This window comes from Ailuropoda melanoleuca, chromosome 1 (genome assembly GCF_002007445.2).
Source record: "Ailuropoda melanoleuca isolate Jingjing chromosome 1, ASM200744v2, whole genome shotgun sequence".
Taxonomy (NCBI): domain Eukaryota; kingdom Metazoa; phylum Chordata; class Mammalia; order Carnivora; family Ursidae; genus Ailuropoda; species Ailuropoda melanoleuca.
In genome coordinates, this window is record NC_048218.1 from 27,385,577 (window position 1) to 27,409,799 (window position 24,223).

Here is a 24,223-nt window from a genome sequence, read left to right on the forward strand (position 1 = left end):
CTCTGTAATTGATATGGTAATACAGGGAAAGCAGATGGCTGTTCTGTAATACCTGGAGACTTGCACAAAGGCTCAGAATAGAAAGCGAAAGCAGATGTTCAGAGGGAAGTAGTGGTGACTGAAGTGTCATCAATATGTATACCTAGTTCCTGTTTGTACTCCACTGTCACTCATTCCAAATCATTTATTTCAGCCTTACTCTCTGATCACCACATGATGTCTACTGCATATATTGGCAATAAACCAATAATCATTCATAAGTATATTAATGATGAGTTACATTTTTGAAGCATGAATTCAAAAATTGATCGTATATCACTTCCTTTGGTGCACACAAAACAATGCATGTGCGTTATTTTCTTTCTAAACATTGTGGAGCAAATATTTTTCAAATCTTTCAGATTTTTAAAATAAACATCACAAATATTTCTCAAGTTATGACCCATCTTTACATTTCACTCCTATATCCATTCATTTTTATTTTGCTCTTTGTGCCACGCTCAGGAGATTAACAAAAGACTCCTATCTTTGATCAACTATATAACTAACTCTGGGCTCAGACTGGTCAATCTATAAAAATAACAAGTGAGCAACTCTGGTTACCTCGTCAGCGATCATCCAGAGAAGCCAGTCAGCCTTTTCTCAGTTCATACCCATTATCTTATTAATTCAGCCACAGAGCAGCCCCATGAATCACCTAGATACTCTTCATCTCCATAAGCACATTTAGAGAAATGTAGCTTACAGTATAGCCATAAGTCTTGGTTTCAGTATTATACAGGTGGCCCACTTGCTTGGAAAATGACAGCTAGAAAGATGAGAATTAGGAAAAGTAGAAGGAACTAGATCCGTCCTGACTGCTGTCTTCTCAAATGACAAAATAACCTGATAATAATAGGTTACCATATTGCGTACCACTGGGGACTATATCTTATTTTAATCTCCAGTCATCTCAAAGTGTACAGTATAATGATTCAATAATGCTCTATATGACTCCGTGCTCATCAAAATAAGTGTACTCTTAATCCCCTTCACCTATTTCAGCCATCCCCCCACCCATCCTCCCTCTGGCAACCACCAGTTTGTTCTCTGTATTTGAGTCTGGTTTGTTTTTTGTTTTTTGTTTTTTTTATCTTCTCATCTTTGTTTTATTTCTTAACTTCAACATATGAGAGAAATCCTTTTCTGACTCTTCTTCTTTCACTTAGTATTATACCCTCTACATCCAGCCATGTTGTTGCACATGGGAAAGTCTCACTTTTTTTAATGGCTGGTGATATTCCATTATATATATATCTTCTTTATCCATTCATCTATCAATGGACACTTGGGTTGCTTCTATATCTTGGCTATTGATAATGAAAACACTGGAAGAATATATACTACAATAAACATTGGAGTGCATGTATCTTTTCAAATTAGCTTTTTCAGGTTTCTTGGGTAAATACCTAGTAGCAGAATTACTGGATGATATGGTAATTCTATTTTTAATTTTTTGAGGAAACTCCATTCTGTTTTCCACAGTGGCTGTACCAATTTGCATTCCCACCAACAGTGCATAAGGTTCCTTTTTCTCCACATGCTTGCCAACACTCATTATTTCTTGTCCTTTTGATGTTCACCATTCTGACAGATGTGAGGTGATATCACGCTGTAGTTTTGATTTGCATTTCCCTGATGGTGAGTGATGTTGAGTCTCTTTTCATGTGTCTGTTGGCCACGTCTATGTCCTTTTTGGGAAAATGTCTATTTAGGTCCTCTGCCCCTTTTTAATTGGATTACTTGAGTGTTGAGTTGTAAAAATTCTTTATATATTTTGGATAGTAACCCTTATCAGATCTATCATTTGCAAATATCTTCTCCCATTCAGTAGGTTGCTGTGTCATTTCGTTGATGGCTTCCTTCACTGTGCAGAGGCTTTTTATTTTGATATAGGCCCAACAATTTATTTTTGCTTTTGTTTCCCTGGCTGAGGAGACGTATCTAGAAAAATGTTGGTAGGCCAATGTTAAAGAAATTATTATGTTTTATTCTAGGAGTTTTACAGTTTCAGGTCTCGCATTTAGGTCTTTTTGAAAATCCATTTAGAGTTTATTTTTGTGTATAGCGTAAGAACGTGGTCCGGTTTCATTCTTTTGCAGGTAGGGTCCTATTTTCTCAGCACCATTTGTTGGAGTCTAGATCCCTTTCTTAATGGAATTCAACAGATATTTATTCATTGTTTACTGAGTACAAAACACTGATGGGCACTTCAGGGATTTTAAAGACAGGATAACACTTCTAGTGGCTTACATTCTAATGGCAGGAGGCTTTAGATAATATAAGGTTTTATAACTTAAGGCAACTTTTCATAAATGCTTGTAGGGAATGAAGCGAGGTCGTACGTGGTTGTGCACAGGAAGGAGAAAAGGTAAATAAAAGAAATAGTTGATAGGTCTTTAAGAACATGTTAAAATATTTTATTAAAACCATCTTAAAAGGAAAATACCATTAAAATTTGAACACCTAAAATTTGAAGGGCAATTCAAGAAATCATATTGCTTCTATTACATAAAACTGCTAAATTAATAAAAAGTCCTTCAAAATATGATTAGTATTGCAAATCAAGAATCTTCTTGTGAATGCATACTATCTGATACATAAGTCACAGAGGTTAATCCAGCCCAAAAAAGAATGTTGCATGGAAAGTACTGTTTTTTACTCAAAGTCAATAGTAAAAAATATTATAAAATATTATTTTTAAATGAAGTACACCACAAAATTCAGTTAATATATAATTACAATTTCCAAAAAGCTACTGAATACTCCTAAGATTTTTTCTGTGATTCCCCCATCGTTTTATATACCGTACAGTGGCTCAACACATATTATGTCTGTCTATAAATCCCTGTATTATATTACTTGAAAATGCTAAGTCGTTAATTCTTCAAACATTGGCTGGGTATCAACTAGATGAAAATCACTATGCTAGGAACTTAACATACAAAGATGACCAACACTGGCTACTTGCCTTCAAGTAGCTTTAATGGGAAGACAGACTAAAGTAATGACAATAGACTATGGTCCCTGCCATGATACCTGTATGCACATAGGGATGGTGAGAGTACAGAAAAGGGATAACTAGATCGGACTGGAGAGCAGAGGGGAAATCAAGGGATACTTCACGGAGAAGGTGACTCCTGAACGAAGTCAGAGACTTAAAGGATACATGGCACGTAGCACTTTGGGCAATATGGAGAAGGAAGACAGATATTCCAGAGGGCACGAGTGAAAGAGAGAAGACTGGGTGCAGCCCAGGACAGTTGGAACACTGATGCTTTTTGGTATTTATGCCAACATGTAGCCAGGGGCCTGCCTTTGTGCAGTTCTCCCTATTGTTATTTTTAAAGATATTAATCTATTTTTTATTCAGTATAATCAATCTATAGGTAAAAGTACTTATTATTTTGTCACTGAGTCTTGTGTTATTCCAGCTTCTGTTAGCATTTGAAAGAAAAGTCCTTTCTGGCATATCAAATTCTGTGGTGTTTCAAATTCTGTAATCCTTCCAGAGTCTAGAACAAGTACCCTGCAATGCAAAAAGAATCCAGTCAGGTAACCTAAATCAGTTTTCTGGTTTATCTTTATTTTTCTTGCTGATGTAAAATGTAGATTACCATGGTTATGTCACTACAAAATATGGGCACTATTGAACTCAAGAAGTATATCCAGTTTTCTAATATTTTTTTAGCATTAACATATTCTTCTAATTGTTTGGAAAATATGTTTCCTACTATTCAGGAAAATTTTGTATCTGTCAGCATGGATACAATCCTTTATTAGAGGCAATTAGTATGTTTGGTATATTCAGTGGCTATCACTGTTGAGAGATATATAGATGTGTTTTATTTCTGAAACCAAATAAAGCTTACCTATCTGAATCGATGATAGTGTGCAGTCTATGAGCAATTGTCAGGATGGTGCAATCAGAGAACTCTTTCCTGATTGTGGTCTGCACCAAATTATCAGTCTCAAAATCAATGGAGGCTGTTGCCTCATCCAAAATGAGGATTTTTGTTTTTCGAAGCAAAGCACGAGCAAGACAGACAAGCTGCCTTTGTCCAACGCTGTTAAAAAAAATAGTAAAATAATTTCTACAGTGGCCTCTATGGTTACACACTTCCTGTTCTCAAATTCTGATTATATCACTACTCATTCTCTTTCTAAGCCACACTTTCATTCATTCTTTTACTCAAGAAATATTTATTTTGTCAAAAGGGACAAAAATCTCTACGTGGAGTTTACATTCGCATGGGAAGACAGAAAAAAATAAACATGATATGTGAGTAAAATGCATAGTAATAAGAATTCAAGCGCACAGAAGGGGAGGGTATAGAGTGTGGGCCTGGGGTGGACATTTTAGATGGGCCTGCTGAAGAAACCCTCCTTGGACTGAGGGTGTTGCCTTTAAATTGAAGACCCTTAGGAAGGGGAGAGTGAGCCATGCAGATTTCCAGTGGAAACTTCTTCTCGGCAAAGGGAACAGCAGATGCAAAATCCCTGGGGCAGGCAAGAGCTGGCCTGGCATATTCATGAAACAGCAAGGAGGCCAATGCAGCAGAAACAGAGAGAGGTAAGGAGAGCAATCAGAGAGACTGAGTCATGCAGTGCAGGGCTTGAGGGGATCTAGCTCACTTTCCTTGGGTCTCTGGTCACGTGAAAGGGACTGTCATTGGGTATCAAACAGCCACAAAGGAAAAAGGAGCCATTTATTACATTTTTAAGGACGAAAGCTATTCAAATAGGAGTCTTTACAAAAGAAGAGTCAATTAAATAGTGACTTTTCATACTGTATTGTTCCCTTTTTCCCCTTTCTTTCCTTCACCAGCGGTTTCCCAGCCAGTGGTTACCATTATATTCCTTGTCCCTCCTCCCTAGAAGAAATCAGCAATGGTGTGCTTTGCACAGACCAAAGGAGGTCCTGGGTGATTCAGGAGCAACTTCCCTTTGAGTCTAAGTTTCTAAGGAGCCTTGGAATGAGTAACTTGGCTAAGCTGTGCTCTTAGGAGCTTACCTGAGATTTCCACCTCCCTCTGAAATTTCATGAAGCAGCTTCTTGGGAAGGGACTGCACAAACTCTTTTAAGTGGCACAGTTCTAGCACTTGCCACAGCTCGCTATCAGAATACTTGTCTAAGGGATCCAGGTTCATTTGAAGGGTACCAGAAAATAAAACAGGATCCTAGAGGACAAAATTGTCACCAGTAATCTTACTGTCACATGAAGCACATACACATTTTTTAAAAATCAGATTCAGAAAATAAAGAAAAAGCAAAACTTTTATAACCTAAATGTTATAAAATTCATTTTATATTGAAAACAAAAGCAGAAGAGAATCAGGATAAGTTGTAAGTGAATTAAATCATTATAAATTTCCTGATCATCTTTCTCCTTCTCATTAACAATGTCAACACCAATTACAATAATAATGATGATGATAGCTACCGTTTAGTCAGAGACAATAACATAGAATAGAATAAATGCAAACTATAGTATGTATATAATATTATCAATCAGCAAACCAACTCAGAAAGATGGAAGTGAATATCCCCATTTCACAGAGACTGAACTGGAGGGTCAGCTCGGGTCCAAAGAGCTCTTGTTCAAAGCCACACAGAAGGTAAGTGGTTGACTAGAATTTGAATAGGACAAGTCCACGCTCTTTCCAATATACCAACATGCCTGGTGAAACTGTATTTTACTACACCTGTATTTACTTATAAGAGAAGAACGACTGATATCTCTTTTCTTCATTGTTTCTCTGCCAGAATTCCATTCAAATTTGCTTTTGAAGTAAATTCATGAATAAAAGTATATTTCTAAACAATATTGAGAAGAGATTATATTTTAAGATATTTTTAGAAGGTAATAAAAAGATATCTCATAAATGCTCTGCTTAAATCTCTCAAACTCAACTGAACGAGTCATCTTTGACTATAGATGCATATTCTTGAGCCAATTTGCATATTTGTTAATGATCAGGTTCCTTTGATGCCACAGATAGACAAATCAAAGGACTTGAAGAAATGATCTAACTGAATTATTGTTCTTTTCATCTTTTAAAATGTTTTTAAACTGCAAATCAAAGGGGCAAAATTCTACACTCATTCTCCCAATTAGGCAGAAGCCTCAGTAATTTCTTTCTTCCAAAAAATACCAACGCATTTCAGTCTGATCTCTTCATTCAAATTTTATTTGCATTTACTATTATGAAGGAAACTTGTACGGCAACATACCAGTTTTTCAAAGGGATAAATGCATTTAGAAAGAATGTTTTAGAGTAAGAGTGTTTAATAGGATTCAGTTATGTAGTGATTTTTCATAACACATTTAAATGCTCTGGCTTCTAAAAATGAATTAAGTTGCTTGGAAGGAAGACATTTAAAGAAAAAAAAAAGAAGATGATCACCTAAAGGGAGTTAAGAAAATCTACTGACAAAGCAGGCTTTACCTGTGGAATAATATTAAGTTTGCCCCGAAGGTCATGAAGTCCAATAGTTGATATGTCGATACCATCGATAATAATTTTGCCTCCTGATCTTTCCACAATTCTAAATAGACAATTTGAAAGTGTTGATTTGCCTGCTCCAGTCCGTCCCACAATTCCAATCTGTAATGAAATGATCATAAAGTGTTTGCACTGTGCTTTTTGTAAGGGACTGGGGCCTTTGCACTGACACCAAATACATGAGGTATCAGGTCAGCGGGATTGAATTTTGCCAAAGAGAACAACCCTGCCTAGCATGGAAGATGTAATGTCACTTCTAAGGATCAGTCTTTATCCAAATACCCATTACTCACTGGAAAGGCTCAGGTTAGTATGTGAGTTTTCTCTACTTTTGAGTAATTTAATAACCATCTGACTAGAGCATACCAGCAGCACCAGGAAGAGCAGATCACTCCTGAACCGTCCTGAGACTAGCTATTCAGAATGTGGCCAAAGATGACTGATAATGGGGTGGTTTTCTTGGGACTTTCAAAATGAGGCTTCTCTACCCTCCTTCCCCAAATAAAACAAACTAACAAACAAAGGGGAAGGAACCCTTTGCCAGAAGGATAGAAAATCCAAAGGAATGTCTACAAATTTCCTTGGTGTATCAAAACAACTCTGGCGTTAAAACTATTGAGGATGGCTATGGGTAACATCTGAGGATCTTGGATTCCTGGACAAAATAATCAGTTTGTCATAAACATCAAGTGATTGCACATATTCCTTTGACCATGAGGATTAAAGCAATCCCTCTGGGTGTTGATTTGTGTCTCAGTTTTAATGGAACATTAGGCACAGAAAACTTTAAGGAGGTTGATTTGTTCTGATAAAAAATCTTAAATCTTAAATCTGACACACTATACTAGAAATATCAAGAATCTGTTGAATTAAACGGGAGAATCAAAATTCCACAATGACTTTCTTTGTTCCAAAGACATTTTTTGTCCTTGATATTACTACAGTGGACATGGTTCAGAGGGTTAGAAAAAAAGATGTTTGGGGTTATAAAAGCCAGGTCTTTAAAAAAGAAAAGTGGGACATTGTTGTCAAATTTTTTCATTTTTTACCTTTATTTTCTTGTAAAATCTTTCTAAGGAAATAATATGTTTTCATAAGACATTCTGGAAAATGAGGGAAAAACTATAGTAGTAGAAATTATTTATAATCCTGTCACCTGAAGAGAACCACGATTTATGTTTTACAACGGTTCTAGGATTTTTGCTAACGTAGTCTACCTGTCTGCTTTTTTAAAACAGAAAACTGATACACTATAAACAGTTTCATATATAGCTTTTCGTAATCAAATTACATCTCAAGTATTTTCTCTTCTCACTAATAATCCTGGAAAACATGATGTCAATGACTACACAAATATTCTCTCTTTTGGATTTACTGTATTTTAGGTAACTTGATTTTATTGTCTAATAAAACAATTGCTCTTTACTTAATAGAGGAAGTAAAAATAAAGTATACTACTACTGGGTATATATCCAAAAGAAATGAAATTAGTATCCTGAAGAGAAATCTGCACTCCCATTTTCATATTCACAATAGCCAGGATCTGGAAACAACCAAAGTGTCTGTCCATAGAAGAATGGATAATGAAAATGTATACATACATACATATACACCAGAATGATTCAGCCATAAAAATGGTGGAAATCCTGCCATTTGTGACAACATAGATGAACCTGGTGGACATTATGCTAAGTGGAATAAACCAGATGAAGAAAGATAAATACTGTAAGATCTTCCTTATATTCAGAATCTAAAAAAGTCAAACTCAAAAGCACAGAGTAAACAGTGGTTACCAGGGACTGAGGGGTGGGGAGAATGGGAAGATGCTGGTCAAAGGAAATGAACTTTCAGATAAATAAGAAGAATGTGTTCTGGGGATCTAAAGTACAGTGAGGTGACTATAGTTAATAGTACTGTATTATATACTTGAAATTTGCTGAGATAGTTGGTCTTCAGTGTTCCTACCACATCCAAAAAAAATTAAAACAAAAACAAAAAACCTTGTAACTATGTGAGGTGATGGATGTGTTAATTTGATTGTGGTAATCTTTTATATATATATAATATATATATATAAATATACACACACACATACACCCATATATATGTATATATATCAAGCCATCACATGTACACTTAAAATATATGCAATATTTACTTGTTGATTATAACTCAATAAAGCTGAAAAAATAAAGTATACTAAAATTATGCTTCATAATATAGTATGCACAATTTAAAAATACCTTTTTCTTAAAGAGGAAAACCTTTTTCTGTATATACCAACCACATGAGTTTATTACTTTCATATGAAATTTGAACAATGACCATCTTACATTCAATACCATATCATAGTTTGACCTTACAATGAATGAATTCGGATAAAAGGGAAAGTCAAACTTATGAAATATATATGGTACCTTCTCTTCACCATGAGTCTGGAAAGTGATATCCTGTAATGCTAAACCAAGATCATCTCGGTATCGAGCCTGATAATTAATAAATTCCACTATCCCTTTATCAGGCCATTGTGATGGAGGCCTTTTAGACGTTATCCAGGGTGCCTTAAAACAAAGAAATATTATAATAATCACCAAAAAAATCATGAATATAAACAAAAGTGATAGAAAACATTCATGGATATTATGACCTCCTGAAAATAATTTTAAATATTACCAATATAAAACTTCTCATCTAGTTACAAGAAAAGCTTAGAAGTAAGTTTTTGGAGGTAACAAGGCTTCCCATCTTCTATACAGTTATTAAGAAGAATCTTCTAAAATGCTACAAAGTTGCTGAAGGTAACCTGCTTGAAATTTTAGCTGAGATGAGGACAGTTTGTCATTCATTCCTTGCCCAAATACTGAGTATTTACTATGCTAGTCAGGGCTTCAGTTGATGAAGATTCATCAGTGAGCAAAACAGATATAAATTCTTGTCCTTACAGAGCATACAGGATGTCAGAGAGAGAAAGAAAGAACCACACAGCATATGTAGAATGTTAGATAGTGATAAAGCTTCGGAAGATGGGAGATAGGCAAGTTTAGTGCTGGCGGTGTAATTTTAAGTAGGGTGGATAGAGACGTCTTGGTTGGATATGATACGGGAACAAGCCGTGTGGATTCCAGGCAGATGATTAACTGCACATGCTGAGGTCCTGAGACAAGGGCCTGCCTGGGATGTTGGAGGAACAGCAGGAGGCAAAAGAGTGTGGTGTTTGGGCAGCGAGGTGAAATGTTTTCATCAGAGGGAGTGATCACCAGTGTCAGAGGATGGATCAGGTCAAGTGAGGACTGAACGGAGACCACTGGTGATCTTGACAAGGGCAGGTTCAGTGGAATGGTGGGATTTAAAGCCTGTTTAGAGAGAGTCCAAAAGAGAATGAGAAAAGAATAGGCTCTTTCAGAGAATTCTTTTGTACAGAGGTACAGAGAAATGGGGTTACAGAAGGGTAAACAGAATTATCTGAACGATTTACTTCTTCCAAGTCAAGAGTTTTTTTTAACAATATGTGTCACATCGGCATCAAATTACATAAAGATGATTTTTTTTTAAAGATTTTATTTATTTATTTGACAGAGAGAGACAGTGAGAGAGGGAACACAAGCAGGGGGAGAGGGAGAGGGAGAAAGAGAAGCAGGCTTCCTGCTGAGCAGGGAGCCCGATGTAGGGCTCAATCCCAGGACCCCAGGATCATGACCTTAGCTGAAAGCAGACACTTAACGACTGAGCCCCCAGGCACCCTAAAGTTGATTTAAAAAAAAAAGTGTGGGTGTATGTGTTTTACATATTTCATTTTTTTCCAATATGAAAAGAATATATATTAAAAATTTATACATACATAAACAAGAAGTTTATATACAAAAGTATAGGATACAAAGTATACAAAAAACTAGAAAATAGAGAAAACAATAAAATTATATAGTGGTCACCACACGGCAATAGACTGAGCAAACTGAATACTGATAATTGGAGGTTGTAAAGGTAGATTAATCTTCCATGAAATTTGTGTGAAAAAGGAAGGTAAGACCTGGGGAAGAATCTAGGGGAAGATTGAAAATTTAGGTAGGAGTTGGAGGATGTAGGTAATATTTTAGCATATATATAGGTTGAGAGGGGCAAGGGGGTCTGGGTGCTGAGATGTAAAAACTAAAGAAGTGGTTAATGGAGCAAAGTCTGACAGAAGACATGAACAGATACTACCAAAAATATAAGTGGAAACTCAGGTTTTCTATTTGAAGGAGGGACATCTCTTTCTGAGAGTCATGAGCAAAAGAGGAACATTTCATGATTTAGATACCTTTACAAGGTGGACTGAAGAAGATACAGAAATTCAAGTCAACTTTAACATCTGCCTTGTTAATTCATGGAACTGGGAGGCAGAAGTAATCCAGATGAGTAAAATATGCAGATAACTCAAATATTATACTCTGTCAATTATCTAATCCTTCTCCTTTCTAAATTATAATTAATTAAAGGGAACAAAACAGACTGATTTATTCTCCTCCTCCTTCCCATCCACAGAGATTTTTAATGATAAGTAAATGGAGCAGAAGGTATTAACAATACAGATGTAGTTAATTTAAAAATTGCACAGACTTTAATTATGACGTGACTATACTAAGACACTTTTCACAGCGTAAATGCCTCACAAAGTTATAATCTTACGTTGCATATTTTACTCTACACTGGTAGAGGACAAATCATTGTGCCTTCTAAAAACAGGTAATCATAGTTAATCTTTACAACATAATGTATCTTATAATTTATGTACTATCGCAATTTAGGAAACTCGTATTTTTTTCTATTTCACTGATATATAAAATAATGGTGTATTTAACAGTAGATTGGGTTTTAATTTCATTGAAATGCTGAATATTACAACACGAATTTGGAAAAGCAGGTTTTGTTTAAAATTTATTTTTTTATTCTTTTATTTTTTTTTAAATGTCAATTCAAGGTGCATTAAAATACCTTAATCCTGCATCTATCTATTGGTTATTTAGGCGTGCTTACCTCTTTATCCATATTTTCATATTCACAAACTCTTTCAATGGAAACTGCATTGGTTTCAATTTCACAAGCTTTCCTCACCCAAAAATTCAGAGATTGAGTAATCTGGAAAAAAAACCCAAGCTTCATGAATGGTTCTTTAGTCTTATACATAATGTTAACAGTACTTTATAAAGTTTCACTCTTCATGGTTTTCATATAATTTATCTCTTTTGAGTATTTAACAACTTTAGAAGTAAGCATATTTATACATAAACACACAAGTGTTTAAGTATACTAAATTCATTCATATAATGAATAATGGTTTTTTGGCAGAAGATATAGTTCAACATATGTTGAAGGAGTCCCTATTTGGTGTAAGGAATGATGAACACCAATATTACGGGATCTGCTTCAAGAAATGCACACCCAGGGGCGTCTGGGTGGCTCAGTCGGTTAAGCATCTGCCTTAGGCTCAGGTCACGATCCTGGAGTCCCAGGATCGAGTCCCACATTGGGCTCTCTACTCAGCAGGGAGTCTGCTTCTCCCTCTGCCCCTCCCCCCTCTTGTGCTTTCTCTCTCTCGCTCTCTCTCAAATAAATAAAATCAGAAAGAAAGAAAGGAAGGAAGGAAGGAAGGAAGGAAGGAAGGAAGGAAGAAAGAAAGAAAGAAAGAAAGAAAGAAAGAAAGAAAGAAAGAAAGAAAGAAAGAAAGAAACATCCCAAGTGAGAAAAAAGTCGTGCACAATATTACCTTTGGCATTCCTCACTATCTTTCATCGGAGAGGGGATTCTCCTAAGTTTTGACCACTCTTGTCTCTTCTTCTTCTTTTTTTTTTTAATATTTTCTTCTCACCATACCCACATATGTAGGTAGTAATTCAAAACTTATTCTAAAAGTCAAAAAACTCTGCCAATTCAGTTTTTTCTCAAGTTTGGTGCCAAATCATTCGATGGCCAACCTGACTTGAGAACTGATATGGGGCTCTTTAGAGTCTTTATTTAACCCACTTAGGGTAAACTTTCACACATTCCACTGCAGAACAAGTAGTTTGATTATGGGGTTCAGCCCTAGACCTTGACTGCGGTATGTGTATCATATTTCCCTACAAGCCTAAATTCTGATTTCTTTTTTTTTTTTAAGTTCTGATTTCTGAAATGCAACTGGCCTAAGGCATTTTGGATAAGGGACGAAGGGTAGGTACTCAAATCATCTAGACTTATCTTCTAAGTAATGTGAATTATTTTCAGTAGTTTAAGGAATATTCTACTTTACAAAGAGGGCATAAACACACTCATACCATGGGTGCTTTTCAGTGTAATATAAAATAAGGCTTATTAGGGAAAAACTTCCAAGGAAAGAAGAAGCAGAGCATATATTCTCCCCAGAGTTTGGATTATCTCCTGGCAAACTGGAAGGACAGGCCATGGTGGAAAGAGGCCCTACCACTATTACATTCTATAAATCTATAAGGAGAGAAGAGGAAACTTCTAGGTAACTAGGCAACCCCAGGAATTTCTGAGACTTCTAGCACTCAGCCTGTTCTTTCTGTGAGCTAACTTAGAATTGCTGAGCCAGCCTCCTGCTAGTAGCAACAGAGGAAGAACTGAGCCTCCAGGGTGATCCTGATTTGTTTCTCATTACTTCGTTAATACAATCTATAATTCAGACAGGCAAAGGAGAAGAGAGTTTAATTAATTGGATTATAAACACATCATCTACCACAAAATCATTAGTACTTACATTTAGGGCATAGGATATGGACAAACCAACTATTGCTGACTCTATAGAATTGGCAGCCAGCACAGCAAGCAGGGCAGCAAAGAATACCATTAAGTTGCCAAGGAATTCGAGTCTAACAGACAGCCACCTGTAATAATGGAAAACATTCCTCAGCTGAGATGCAAAAATTTTGGTGCACTTAGTATGAACTCTCCTCTGGGAAATGAAAATGTAAACATCAATAGCTGCTTGCTTTTTTTCCTCACTTACTTAGATCTCAGTCAAAATAGGATCATTGCAGTGACGACAGATTAAAGGATTCCTCTGCATAAAAACACACTTTACTTTTGCAGAACTTTGCTTTAAAACTTAGTCAGAATTAAAAATCACAAAAGAACATCAGCTAAAACAATGAATCATATTTTAAAATCCTACTGGAAAATCAATCACCTTTCTGATTACGTATCCTTTTTATATGATAAATTAGTCTCCAAAAGCTAAAATGTACCCAGCTACCACTTAATATTTCATTTTTCTCCTTTATGTGAAACAATGACCTCAAATTTAAAACATAAATTATTGTATGCAAATAAAATATATTCTACAAATTCAAAATATAACATAGAGTCATATTATGAGAAATTCTAATAGCATCTATATAACCTTCAAAAACTTGGGACCTGGGGCACCTAGGTGGGTCAGTCGATTAAGAATCCAACTCTTGGTTTTGGCTCAGGTCATGATCTCATGGGTCATAGGATTGAGCCCCACATCGGGCTCCGTGCTCAGCTTAAAGATTCTCTCCTTCTGCCTCTCTCCTCATTCGCTCTCTGTCTCTCTCTCTGTCTCTCTCAAATAAACAAATATTAAAAAAAAAAAAAACCTTGGGACCTTATTTTCATGTAAAGTAGCATGTACTTTTTATTTGAATATAAATAGATGCATTTTAACTTAAATGTATATTAAATATTAGAAATATTTAAGGCTTTCTTCTTTTTTTAAATAATTTGATGAAATGCCATCACAAAACACGCTTTCTGTTTAAAAATTAGTGCACAAGACATCTAAAAAGAGACTGGTCTTGAAGTAGGTATACGAATATGACTTACCTGTTTGAAATTACGTTATTGTAGAAACAGACCAAGTTCTCATTCACCACCTCTCTGTTTTGCTGGATGAACCTCTGTTCGTGCCCAAATGCCCGGATAGTGGACACCCCTGATAAAGTCTCACTAAAGTGTGAAATGATAGGAGAGCGAGATGCTCCTGCCAACCGTCGAATCTGCCGAGAACTTGCCACGTAGTATCTCTAACCCGAAGACAGAAAGAGGCAGTTGGAAAGATGGAGCAGAAATTGCTCTGATGGTTTGAAAATGGCAAGACATCTGAGTGACCCCAAAAAGCGAAGTTCAAGTTTTAACACCAGTACCTGTGAACGTGGCCTTATGTGGAAATGGAATCTTTGCAGATGTCATTAAGGATCTCGAGATGAGATCATCCTGGATTTAGGGTGGGCCCTAAATCCAATGCTGAGTGTCCTTGTAGGAGACAGAAAAAGAGAAGACAAAGACACAGGGAGAAAGCCATGTGAAGATGAGTTTGGAGTACTGTGTGCATGAGCCAAAGAAAATACCAAGGATTGCTGACAGCCACCAGAAGTTAGGGGAGAAGCAAGAAGCCAGCTCTCCCTCAAAGGCTGCAGAAGGAGCCAACCCTGCCTACACCTTGATTTTGGACTGTTAGCCTGCAGAAATGTGAAAGAATACAATTGCTGTTGTTTTAAGCTACCAAATTTGTTACAGGAGCCTTAAGAAACTGATACACCCCTGGAATAGTAAAAAGCCCAAATTCTGGACAGCATAACTAGAACAGAATTGGGCAAAGCTCCACTTTGATAATCCTTTCAAACAACCATTATTGAGGACCTACTATGGAAGAAGCTCTATGTCACATGTTTGAAACTCCCTAGTTAACCCCTTAAATGGAGGAAGTCAACCAAGTGTACCGACAATATTTTTGTATCTAAATATAATTATTAGAAAAAAGGTATTATTTTTTTTGTCTACAAAAAAAAAATAACTCCACCAGTGCAGCCACAAGTGTAATTGGCTACTTCTCCTCCAACTTGGTTGAGACTAATTGGGATGGGGGGAGACTGGAGAGCTGGAGGGAGCACGCCCTGAGTTAATTGGACCATCATTCATCAGCCCCAGATAATCGCTACAAATTGGAAATGAAAATCAAGAGTTGCCACCTCTTGCAATTTTTTCAGGAAAATATTTGGATCTGGAGTTTTACATAAAATTCCTGATTTGAAAATATCTTCATTGTGGTAAAAACACTGAGCAAGCTGAGCAAAAACATGTCTGAAACTACCTGTCAACTTGCAGTCTACCAGCTCTGCTCTATGCAAGTGCCCTGGAGAACACAGAGGATTATGGCATTCTGGGACGGCAAGGGGACTTCAGAGATTGTCATAAAGAAATTTTCATAAAACTTCAGTGAATTCTAGAAGCCCTGGAGTCCTTCCACAAATCTATCCAGAGTATTTAGCTTAAGAACCATTGGTCTAGATCATGTTTCTCACAATTTTTTTTTTTTTTTTTTTTTTTTAAAGATTTTATTTATTTATTTGACAGAGATAGAGACAGCCAGCGAGAGAGGGAACACAAGCAGGGGGAGTGGGAGAGGAAGAAGCAGGCTCATAGCAGAAGAGCCTGATGTGGGGCTCGATCCCACAACGCCAGGATCACGCCCTGAGCCGAAGGCAGACGCCTAACCGCTGTGCCACCCAGGCGCCCCATGTTTCTCACATTTTAGTAGAAATCACCTGGAGGATTTGTTAAAACACAGACTTTGGGCCTTACCCTGATAGATTCTTTATTTCCTCCCAGTTCTATTAGGATGTGATTAACAAATTAAATATATATATATACATATATATATGTATAAATATATAGAGATTGTAAAATGTGATTTTTGTAAAAAGAGGTACAACTAGAGATTCTAATTCAATGGGTCTAATTCAATGGGGTATAGTCCATAGGTCCAGGGACTCTAATTCAATGGGTCTGTGGTACAGGCCATAGGTCCAGGGACCATCCTTTGAGTAGTACTGTCATAAAGCAAACCTATTTTACAGGGGGAAGCAAGGAAGCCTGGAAACGGAAGTGATAAGCCAAGCATAGGAGTCAGGAAAGTAACTAGAATTTGAGGCTCCTGAATTCACATTCAGGGCTCACCCTATACGGTGTCCCCTAACAAGATATGGTTTCTAAGACTCATTTCCACTCCTGGTCATCCTATTAGGGGTAACCAACCACAAGACTATCACATATATTTTCATTTGGGATATGAGGGTTTTTTTGTTTGTTTGGTTTTTTTAAAGAATTTATTTATTTATTTATTTATTTATTTATTTATTTATTTGACAGAGACAGAGACAGCCGGCGAGAGAGAGAACAAGGGAACACAAGCGGGGGAGTGGGAGAGGAGGAAGCGGGGCTTCCAGCAGTGGAGCCTGATGTGGGGCTCAATCCCAGAACGCCGGGATCACGCCCTGAGCCGAAGGCAGACGCTTAACGACTGGGCCACCCAGGCGCCCCCCCCCTTTTTTTTAAGCAGATACAGTTGATTCTCAATACCATCCCTCATATTCCAGATTTTTGTCTTTTAGCCCTAAGACATAGTGTCTTCCCTGGAGGACTTACAATCTCATTGGTGAGACAATATGTGGTCTAAAAAAAATAGCCTATAATACTAGCAGTATAATAAATCCATAATACCTGAGTGAGTCTGATCTCTTAGCATATTTTGGTAGAGAATACTTCAAACAGAAATGAAATATGACCTAGGCCATGAAGGGTAAGTAAGATTTAGTCAGGCAGAGAGAATAGGGAAAACATAGGAAGAAGGAGGAATAATAATAGCATAGGTGTAGGAATGAGAACATAATTAACATTCTGGTTGGGGCAGATTAAATTCCAATATGAATTTTAAAACTTGAGTTTGGGGAAAACATTGAACTACAAGAACTGCATCCTTTTATGTAAAGAGCCTCAAAATGGTTTCATTTTTAAATTAAGTATGTGTTAAGAAATTTTCTTTTACACCGTAACCTCACAGTGACATAATTTTGGAATGTGGTTGACCACATTTTAATTAGAATATAGAGATACATATCATGAGAGATCTGCTTAGTTCTTCTAGGAGTCCTTTGCTGATGTTAGGGATAACATGACAAAAAGCCAGTTACTGGTTTCTCTTTTGGATTTATAGGCAAATTCACTTTCTGCTAAAATGTAAACACCATATAGATCTTGTGATGGCCATAAAAATGCACAACTCAGTTCTGCAGCCACAGGGGGCACAGCTAACTGGCAGCCTGGTCGGCCGCTGTCCCTCTGGATCTACTACTCTATGAATATGGAGGCCATGTTTCCCACAGGTTGCTTCCAGGCAATGACTGAGTATGGAAGGGGTGCTAAAGCAGCCCATTTCAGGGACCTACCGGACACTCCAATAGGCGACACTGGTAGACTTCCCATTTGTGCAAGGAACCTTTCATGGAACCGTCCTAGAACCCAAGATTTTGCCTACCCAATGTTCTTCTCTACCTCACATGAATCAGACCTACATCACTGTCTGAGGGCTCACCCAGCCTTCTCTTGCTCCCTCTCCTTTATCTTTTATAGGCATTCCCCAGGAGCTCTCTACTATATGGAATCCTTTCTTGGAATCTGCTTTTTGGAGAACATGAACTAACTAACCATTGATGTGGGTCTGAGCCTATATTTGACTGTGAACTTATGTTATTAATACACATAAAAATCCATGTTCTTACCTGTATAGTGAAATAGAGGAACACCAAGGGAATAACCCCCAGAATGAAGAGTGGTAAAGCTCCTGCAATGACCAAAACTGTTCCAATAACATCCAATGTGCAATTCACCCAGGTCCGTAAGTAGTAATGGAAACGTATATCAATTATAAACATGTCCTGAAAAAATTGATATCAGGTCACTTTATTTTTAACTTCTCATGGTTTAAAATAAGGAAAAGAAGAAATATATCATTCAATGAAAAATTTAGAAAAAAATTACCCAGATGTGACAGTCTGATGATCAAATAAGTCTAACTACATGGTCTTTGCCCTCCCCAGTCCACCCTCATATAGTTTCCCCCTGTGGTTAGTTGGAATAGTAAAGAGGACATTCTAGTAACAACATGCCTATGATCAAGCAATTTGCTTTCCCAGTGACATCTACACAGCACTTAGTTTATGTGACTAATGTCAGATTCTGCTTAAAAAACATTTAAAAAATAGAGTCCAAACCCCAGTAATTGGGTGTTTAGGGGCACTGGCCTACCACTATTTACTATTCTGTAAAATACTAGTGAGCCATTCTTATCCACTGAGAACATATTCATAGTGGTCTTTTGGGTAGCTGGATCCTGTCAGCATTCCAAGAGGCAGAAAAACAAAATAATCCTCATCTGCAAAATTAGACACTGAAAGATGGAAGAGGACAATGAATGAAAGAAGAACATAGGAAGGTCATGTATCAATGCACATATAACTTAATCAAAACTATAGCATAAGGTATGACCTAAAAAATCCCAGGGAGTAGGAAGATATCCAACCTAGAGGGATGGACGACTACTCAGTTCATGACAAAACTGACACAGAGTAGAGATGGAATTTTATTTATCTCAGTCTTGCTGTGGGATTTCTCTGATTATCTTACATACCAAATAGTGTAAGAGCATCATATCCATATGTAGTTTCCTGCCTGTCCTCAACACACCTTTCTATATTCTCATCTGTTTAAGACCCAGGCACTGGACATGTTACTGTATAAAAATGACAGTTATTCAGTAGGGTCCTAGAGAAATGTCCACTGACAGATAAAAATGCTGGAGATCAAATTCTTCCATATATTTTCAAAAACAACATGTGCATTGGTATGATGAAGTAAGATTTAATATTCCAACAAACATTTATTAGGCTAGGTACTTTCACTTTGATTTTCATGTTTTATCCTCACTTCCCCCCATACACACACCAAAATTTTTTTTACATGTACACACAAATGTATTGGCATATTTTACAGTGGTGGCCTGTACTATCTAATTCAGGAACCACTAGCAATATGTGTCTATTGAGCACTTGACACATGGCTACTGCAAATTGAGATGTGCCATAAGCAAATAATATAAATCAGATTTTGAAGACTATGTAGAAAAAAAGAACATGAGATATTTAGTTAATAATTTTAAACAACTTTAAACAAGTTTGAAATAATGTTTCAGGCATTCTATGTTAAATAAAATATATTATTATAATTATTTCCAGCTGTCTCTTTTTACTTCTTTATTGCGGCTACTAGAAAATTTAAAATTACCGATGTGGCTTGCATTACATTTCCGTTGGACAGTGCAATTTTAAGTGTTTGATAGTAAACACCAAGAGGAAAACCCTGTAGGTAAACAGAGACATTCTGGGAAGCCCCACCTCTCTCCCATTCGCCATAAGTGAGTTGACAGTTTTCTTAAAAGTAGAATGCTTAAAATCCAGTTATCTTCATATAGCTTATATTTTTTTTACTTTCTCAGCCCAAAACAGTGATTCTCAAGCTAAATGTATGTAAGAATTGGAGTTGTAGACACCAGAGCACATATGCTTTTTGGATCCTTTCAGCAATTTTCAAGGGTTATTTTGATTATGTGTGTAAGGTGTGGTGCTGCTATACATCCGTTATAATGTCCCAAGAATTAGAAATAAAATAACAAGGAACGTTATACTGAACATAATGCCATCTTTTCAGGGTGATTTTTTTTCACAAATTCTATTACAAGGTACTAAATATGGATCATCATTTTTAGATATGCTATATGCAACAAGGTGTGGCTTTACTGACCTTGGTGAACCGATTGATGATCTGGCCTATGGGATTGGTTTCAAAAAACCTGAGCGGGAGGTGTAGCACATTATCCAATAGTTGAGTATGCAAAGTTCGAGAGGCAGCCAGGGATCCTCTGGTGAGTATATAGGCTCCACAGCAGACGAAGAGACCTAACCACAAAATGTTATCAGGGGTATGTTAACCTCCTAAAGGAATTTTGTACCTTAACTCTCAAAAAGTTGCTTATCATAGCATTTTTAAAATGGAAAACTCAAAGAGCACACATAACAACGTGTAATTGTGGACTGAACTAAGTATACATCTATATGGTGCATTGATAATAAATATATACTCTGATAGGTTGCCATCTTATCAAAGAAGGGCTCTCCTTATTCATGGGCATAGATTCTAGAGAAATGCATGAAACATAACAGAACACCCAGGTTCACAGAATACTAGCAACTTATTAATTTTGTAATGCCCTATGGGGCAATACAGTAGTCACTGGTGCTGCTAGCCAAATAATTATAGTTCTCCTAGCTTCTAGGTCCATGGTAGAATTGTTCTTTCTGGCCTCCTTGTGATTTATGGGACCTTATGAAGAGTTCTGAACAAGTTGAAGGAGAAACAACACATAATACCAGGTTACAACATTTAATTGCTGGTATCAGAACTGCTAAAGTTTATTCCTTTTGTACGGTGCCTGCCAATATTTATAATTGTGTATGGATTGCTTCTTCAACTTGGGTCCCAAGAATAAGCAATAAACCTTTTATTATTTATTTATTTAATTTCTGGTCAGTTAAGCTACTGAGATATGGTTGGTGGAAGGGTGGTCCTTGCAAAGACTGAAAAGGCAGACATATAAATAATAACTATATAGCTTTAGTGGAAGAAGTTGGAAATAGTTATCAGCATCTATTGATGCTATAACAATATAACTATTGTTACCTGCATTTGACAAACTATGACAAGAAAGAGACGAGCTCATAAAAGAGCTATCCATGTGCGAGAACAAATGAAAGGACAAAAAGTTCTCAAATTGGAGAACTTGTAAGGCTGGAAGAAGACATGCTTTGTTACACTGATTGGTCAAAGACGAATATGTGACTCAAATTGCTTCAAGGAGAGTAACTTCATGGATTTCTATGGAGGGAAGTTCTTTGATAGAGAACATTTCCAACACCATGTGAAGCCTGAGAATTAAGCCAATGAGGACAACAAACAGAGCTAATAAATAAAGAGTAGTGGACACTTCATGTAAGCACAGGGATGGAGTGTGTATAAAGACCTACGCTGCAATGTTTAGTTTGGGGAGTCAATAAATTTCCAGTTTACTAAAGCTAGTCTGTTCTGAGTCACAGGGGATACAAATTGCTCCATCATTCTCTAATACACAAAATTGCTAATAAAAGTATATTGCCAATATGATTCTTATTCTTTTGTAAGTATGTGTAAAACAAAACAAAACAATAATAGTTGACCCTGACCATCTTAAATTATTTCAGCTAATTCCTTTACATTTTAAATAATATCACATGCTGCTGTTAAATGATTTCTTAGCTTTAAATATTTTCTATTTTTTCCTACCTCACTCCCCCCATACTTCCTTTTTCCTCTTTCAAAAACAAGTTTCACCGTCTTTCCTCAAATAAACATTCAATATTTATACTGCCACTAAGCATACATTATGCATGAAGTTCACCACTCTTTTTCCATATTCTTAGTTTTCTATGCAATAAGCACTAATTTATTCCTAAACACTTCGATAGTCAGTAAATCTCTTCTGAATATATTCAAACTCATCAGATATTCTATTATTTCTTTCATCCTATTTAGCCCCCTTCTCTTTGTAACATAAACTACTCAATTGGAACCCTCTTTCTTTCCACTCTAAATGGAATGGTTACAAAATCAGACATTTGCATTCTTCACTTATGGGAAATGTTAAATATTATGAATTTGATCATTTTCACTCGCATTTACTGAAAGACTTATGTGAATGTTGAGCTTCCTGGATTATTCCTCTAATTTTCTCATTTATCATTTTTCATCTATCTTTTCAATGTTATACATCTGGGATAATTTCTTCTAATTTATCTTCTCACACTTGTACCATCTCTTTAAATGTTTCGAGATTTTTTTGTCTAAGATTGAATTTATTTCAGCACATTTTCACCCTTGCTTTGTGGATATAATATTTTGAATCTCTGAAGATACTAATTTGACATTTTAAGCTTCTATTTCAAATAGGATTGTTTTATTTCTGGACTCCATTGTTTTATTTGTTAGCTCTTATTTATGCTATTGGTTTGATTAAAATGCAAGACCATCCATTATTATCAGTTTAAACATATGAGATAAACCCATGGTTAATTAATAGAGGTACTTGGTGTGGCTTCCTTCTGCTACTGCACACATTAATTTCTTCCAACATTTTTTTTTCTTTGGATGGAGAGGATTGCTTCAAATTCCACGTAAGTGGGCAGATGTGACAGAGAGTCTGAATGTTGGGATCCGGACATGTAGACTGGAGCTTTTCCAAAAGCCATTTAAGGAGGATTTCTTCTATGTATGCCACACATATTAGGAACCCTAATTTCCTCTTTAGATATCAGCTTTCTAGTTTTCCTTGTATTGTTACAATGCCATGTGCTGTGCACATGATGGTGGTGGGTGTTGTAGGAGAGACTGATGGGCCAGGAGAACAATGGTCTAGTGAATTATTTTGATTATTTCCATGGAACTCAATCCTACTCTCTACCTGTGACCATGAGTTTAGTGTTGCTCCAATGAACATCTCCCTCTTGTGTTATAGCTTCTCCCTTAACTGTTCCTGGCTACAGGTTCTTCTACCCTTGATTAACTATCAGTTTAATTGCTTATGCAGAAATTATCATTCTGAAATCTTCTCAAGTCTTTCCTTTTATATTTATTCACTGGCATCTCATTGGAATTTTGTGAGATAAATTAAGTAGATGATCCTCACTCAACTTAAACTAGAAGCAGCAGTTTACTCTTTAAACATTGCACTTTGAAAATAAGGTGCCTATGTTTTTCACATTGGATTGGAGAAAGGAAGTTCTTAACAATGAGGCATAAAGCATAATAGATTGGCGATATTTAGAGTGTTCTAAAATATTCTAAGGAGAACAGCTGGGACCCAGGGGGGAAAAATGTTCAGAACTATTTCTTAGAAAATGAGGTAAGATTTTTATTATTGTTACAAAATAATAGATCTGACATTGTGCTTTAAATGTTTCTTTTGAATGTTGCTTTCTATATTATTCACAGTAAGTCTGTAGTATTAACATGTGACAGACAATGCTGCTTATGCTTTAAAGCACCCCTGCCCTTTCTATTTTGTGAGCTATGATGATGTAAGGAATACAGCCTCCCCCTCATTGGACAAGATTCTGTAAGATGCAGCTGTGGTCTACTGAAAAAATCAGAAATTATACATTTTCATTTCTTAGGCTTACCCACCTACAGAAAACTTATAAGTGCATCTAATAATAAGTCTTCAGAAAATTTAAATTTTAATGCAAAAAAATTAAAAATGAAAGAAAAATTAGAGAGGATTATTTATTTATTTATTTATTTATTTATTTATTTATTTATTTTATTTATAGTAGGCTCCACACCCAATATGGAGCCCAACACAGGGCTTGAACTCATGACCCTGAGATCAAAACCTGAGCTGAGATCAAGAGTCGGATGCTCAACTGACAACCACCCAGATGCCCCAGGAAGATTCATATTTTAATGATTGAAGACCACTGTACACAAAAAGCCAATCAGGAAATTTTTTTTTTTGATTAGACTGTATAATCTGTTGCCTCATTACAAAATATTTCCTATATCTATGATAGTTAATTAAAAATAAGAGAGTCTCTTCAACAAATGGTGTTGGGAAAACTGGACAGCAAAATGCAAAAGAATGAAACTAGACTACTTTCTTACACCATACACAAAAACAAATTCTAAATAGATTAAAGACCTAAACATGAGACCTGAAGCCATAAAAACCCTAGAGGAGAACACAGGCAGTAACCTCTTT

The 24,223-nt window shown here is 36.3% G+C and overlaps 1 protein-coding gene across 1 annotated transcript in view; it reads right to left on the bottom strand.

The window, feature by feature from the left end:
• Positions 1–2,523: 2,523 nt before the first annotated feature.
• Positions 2,524–24,223, bottom strand: part of LOC100468649 (canalicular multispecific organic anion transporter 1) — an 83,894-nt gene continuing 62,194 nt past the window's right edge. Inside the window, exons 19-28 of the mRNA XM_034657551.1 lie at positions 20,179–20,333; positions 18,102–18,257; positions 14,368–14,567; positions 13,280–13,406; positions 11,560–11,661; positions 8,964–9,107; positions 6,490–6,648; positions 5,054–5,220; positions 3,912–4,106; positions 2,524–3,568 (exon numbers count right to left, since the gene is read on the bottom strand). Coding sequence (XP_034513442.1) covers positions 3,442–3,568; positions 3,912–4,106; positions 5,054–5,220; positions 6,490–6,648; positions 8,964–9,107; positions 11,560–11,661; positions 13,280–13,406; positions 14,368–14,567; positions 18,102–18,257; positions 20,179–20,333 — 1,532 coding nt within the window. The 3' untranslated portion in view covers positions 2,524–3,441. The remainder of the gene's footprint in view (positions 3,569–3,911; positions 4,107–5,053; positions 5,221–6,489; positions 6,649–8,963; positions 9,108–11,559; positions 11,662–13,279; positions 13,407–14,367; positions 14,568–18,101; positions 18,258–20,178; positions 20,334–24,223) is intronic.